The 3,739-nt window shown below is 54.1% G+C and overlaps 1 protein-coding gene across 1 annotated transcript in view; it reads left to right on the plus strand.

Moving 5' to 3' along the window:
• Positions 1-1,494: 1,494 nt before the first annotated feature.
• The window catches only part of VDAG_05417 (HIR1 protein), a gene marked incomplete at its 5' end in the record, with an annotated part of 3,538 nt that continues 1,293 nt past the window's right edge, over positions 1,495-3,739 (plus strand). The window contains 2 exons of the mRNA XM_009652312.1: positions 1,495-1,822; positions 1,879-3,726. Coding sequence (XP_009650607.1) covers positions 1,495-1,822; positions 1,879-3,726 — 2,176 coding nt within the window. The remainder of the gene's footprint in view (positions 1,823-1,878; positions 3,727-3,739) is intronic.

The following is a 3,739-nucleotide window of genomic DNA, read 5'->3' on the forward strand; positions in this document are numbered from 1 at the left end:
TATATAGCGATATGTACATGATGAAAATCGATGTCGAATCGTACTCGCTAGATCAGTAGACTCGTATCTGCGTCCACTGCAGCATAGTCGTCACTCGCGCTTCAGCGATTTATTCTCGTGTCGTCCTAGCAGATGCACCTCTATGTAGTCAGGTACATCGATATCTTCGTTCGCGGCTCCATACGTCTCTCTCTTTGCACGCCATCGCCGTCCGTCTCTATATATAGCGTTTCAATTGTAGAGGTCCTATTTATCTATCGGGCTGGACATATATTCTGTCTCTATCTAAGAATAATACATATCCGCTCTCACACTATACGCATATATCATAAAAGCTCCAAATATATACCAACAACATAGAGACCTCCATTTACAAAATACCCCCCCCCCGCGCAGGGATACCCCTCGGGTTACATATGCTTCTCCCCCAGGGGGAGAGAGACATATATACCTTCCACACACGTATCCACCCCCCGTCGTCTGTGAATCGCCATTTAACGTGCGCTTGCCGTGTAGGCTCCCCTGGTGCTGACCGTGTCATCATCAACGGCAACTGTGCCATTGCTGGCCAGATCACCCACACCGGCGCTAGCGGCAACGCCTTTGTCGGATGCAGCGGCACCACCCTGGGTTAAGGGTGGAATGGTTGATTCGGGAAGTGGGAGAGCTTGGTGATTTCGAGGTGGCCGGCGCAGGGATGAAGCCGGCGACTTTACAGCGTGCTTGTTTCTCACCATTGGCTTCTTGTTGATACCTTACTCCGCCGGGGAATGACTACGTCTTTCTGGGCATTGGCAGCGATTGACTCGTCCTGCCTGAGATTTGCGAGCTGCGATGATAGCATGAATGAAAACGAATATGACTCTGAATAGCGCTGATGTGAAAGTGAAATGAACCACCCAGAGTCTTGTGCTCCCAATGAGAGACTTGGGATAAAATCACATCGTGTCTCTCCTCGTCTGTTGCTCGTTATGCGAATCCGGGCCGGGCTTTTGACAGAGTAGAGACTACTCATGTGTGTAGCTTGACGATATCGTGACGAGATGGTCTTGTGCATAGTCAAAGTCAGAAGGACAAGAAAGCAAAGGAATGAAGGCAGATCGGTCAATTGATCGTCATCCAATGCCATGATAATAAACATGCCGAAGGATAGGAAACATGCTAGGGCAATGAACTTGGACTGCTGAACTCTCTCCTGGGACAAGCCACTGGTGGCCACAGCCACTGACACTGACTCAGCACCGGGGGCTTTCGCAACGTTATCTAATCGGGCCAAGCTTGAACGGACCTCTCCAGCACATTGGGCCAACGCGCGCCGCGCAGAGAAAGTTGGTCGCATCCAGGCGCGTTTCCCTTGTCGCAAGCCCAAAGCCAAAGGCGAACCCTGTCTAATCATCACCACCACACATCCATCATCACATTGACGACGCGACGACCATCGACACACCTGCATGAACGCAACACTCTTTCCGATATCCATGTGTACACCCAACAATGCACGTCATTAAGCCAGCCTGGCTGAGCCATAGCGGCGAGCAGAAGGACTACGAAGTCTACAGCTGCCACGTCTCCCCCGACGGAAAGCGGCTCGCGACAGCTGGAGGCGATGGTCACGTTCGGATCTGGTCGACTGAAGCCATCTATGGCACAAACAGCGATGACAATGTGGGCAAGCCGAGGCAGCTCTGCCACATGAGCCACCATCTCGGCACCATTCACTCCGTTCGATGGTCTCCAAACGGGCGATATCTTGCTTCGGGCGCTGATGACAAGCTGATTTGCGTCTATCACCTCGACAAGAACCCGCCCGTTGCTTCCTTTGGTACGCCGATTTTCTCAATGCGTCTCTTGACGGCATGCTGACCGTTATCTCTGTAGGCACCGGCGATGTCCCCCCTGTCGAAAATTGGAAGACCTACAAGCGTCTCGTAGGCCACGACAATGACGTGCAGGATATTGCCTGGTCGTACGACTCTTCGATCCTCGTCTCCGTTGGCCTGGACTCCAAAGTCGTGGTCTGGTCCGGACATACGTTCGAGAAATTAAAGACACTTGCCGTCCACACAAGCCACGTCAAAGGCATCACCTTCGACCCCGCGAACAAGTTCTTCGCAACCGCCAGCGACGACAGGTCCATTAAAATCTTCCGATTCACTCCTCCCGCACCTAACGCGACGCAACACGACATGGTGAACAACTTTGTGGTGGAAACAACTATCAACGCACCGTTCAAGAGTTCGCCTCTGACGACATACTTTCGGCGTTGCTCGTGGTCGCCCGACGGCAACCACATTGCAGCTGCGAACGCAGTCAACGGGCCGGTCAGCTCTGTCGCCATTATCGAGCGTACGCGGTGGGACAGTGAGATCAACCTCATTGGCCACGAGGGTCCAACGGAAGTTTGCATGTTTTCCCCGAGGCTGTTCCATACAGTGAACCCAGCCGAGATCACAGACGACAACGTTGGCTCGCTGGTGACCGTCATAGCATCAGCTGGCCAGGACAAGACCCTCAGTATCTGGAACACCAACACATCACGACCGGTGGTTATTCTGCAGGACCTCGCTGGCAAGTCTATTTCCGACCTGTCCTGGACCCCTGATGGCCAGACCCTCTTCGCCGCAAGTCTGGACGGCGCTATTATCGCAGTTAGATTCGATACGGGCGAACTCGGCTGGGTCGCAAATGCGGAGGAGAACGACAAGGCGCTGCAGAAATACGGTGTCTCCCGCAAGGGCATGGGCATCGCGGAGGACGTTGAAGGGCTGCAGCTGGAGAACCAGAGCAAGGCAGGAGAGTCCAAGGCGGCAGAGTCCCGCATGGGCGCCTTGATGGGTGACCTTCCAGACGCGGCAGCACCGTCTGCAAATGGCACAAAGACAAACGGTACCAACGCTTCGACGCCGAAACCGACCAATGGGCATACTGAACCCGAGAAGGAGAAGGAAAAAGAAAAAGAAAACGAGCCTGAGGAGAAGGAGAAGGAGAAAGAGAAGCACGAAGAAAGTGCCGACAAGACAGCTGAACGGGTGAAGGAGCTGAAGTCTCGAGTCACCGTGGGCAAGGACGGCAAGAAACGGGTTGCGCCACTATTGGTCTCGTCATCAGGCACTGGGCAGATGTCGATGCCTCAGACACAGCTCGTCGGGTCAACATCCACGGCAAAGGCGTCGCAGAACGACGCGCCCTTGTCAATACTCGACCTCGGCAAACCCGTCGATGGCTTGCCGCGAGGTGGCATCGCCGCCATGCTGCTCGGCAACAAGAGGAAAGCTATCGAGATGGAGCCGCAAGAAGGAGACGACCCTTTTGCCAAGCGTCAAGCAACTGGACCGACACCCATTGTGGTGAACGGTGTCGATGGCGTTGAACCTGCGGCTATGGTCCAAGCACCTCACGGTATCGCACCAACTCCCGACTTCCTCCGACCAGCTGTTTTGAACCCGTCCATCACCTTTGCTCAAATACGGCTTGCTGTTCCGAAAGTTCGGTCACATATCGTGCGGCCAATGGAGCGAGGTGTACTCCTGAGCGAGACAACTATCGAAGACGCTGCTAAGGTTCCGGAGAACATTGTTCTCGAAGCCCGCAACCCTGTGCAGATCAAGGATCCATCGCAAATCACAGTCACGAAGCGTGGCACCCTTCTCTGGCAGGACTATCTCTCTAGGGCTGTAATCCTAGTCACTGGCAACAAGCACTTCTGGGCGGCTGCTTGCGAAGATGGTAGCGTCTACAT

The sequence above is a fragment of the Verticillium dahliae genome, genomic scaffold (assembly GCF_000150675.1).
Source record: "Verticillium dahliae VdLs.17 supercont1.10 genomic scaffold, whole genome shotgun sequence".
NCBI lineage: Eukaryota > Fungi > Ascomycota > Sordariomycetes > Glomerellales > Plectosphaerellaceae > Verticillium > Verticillium dahliae.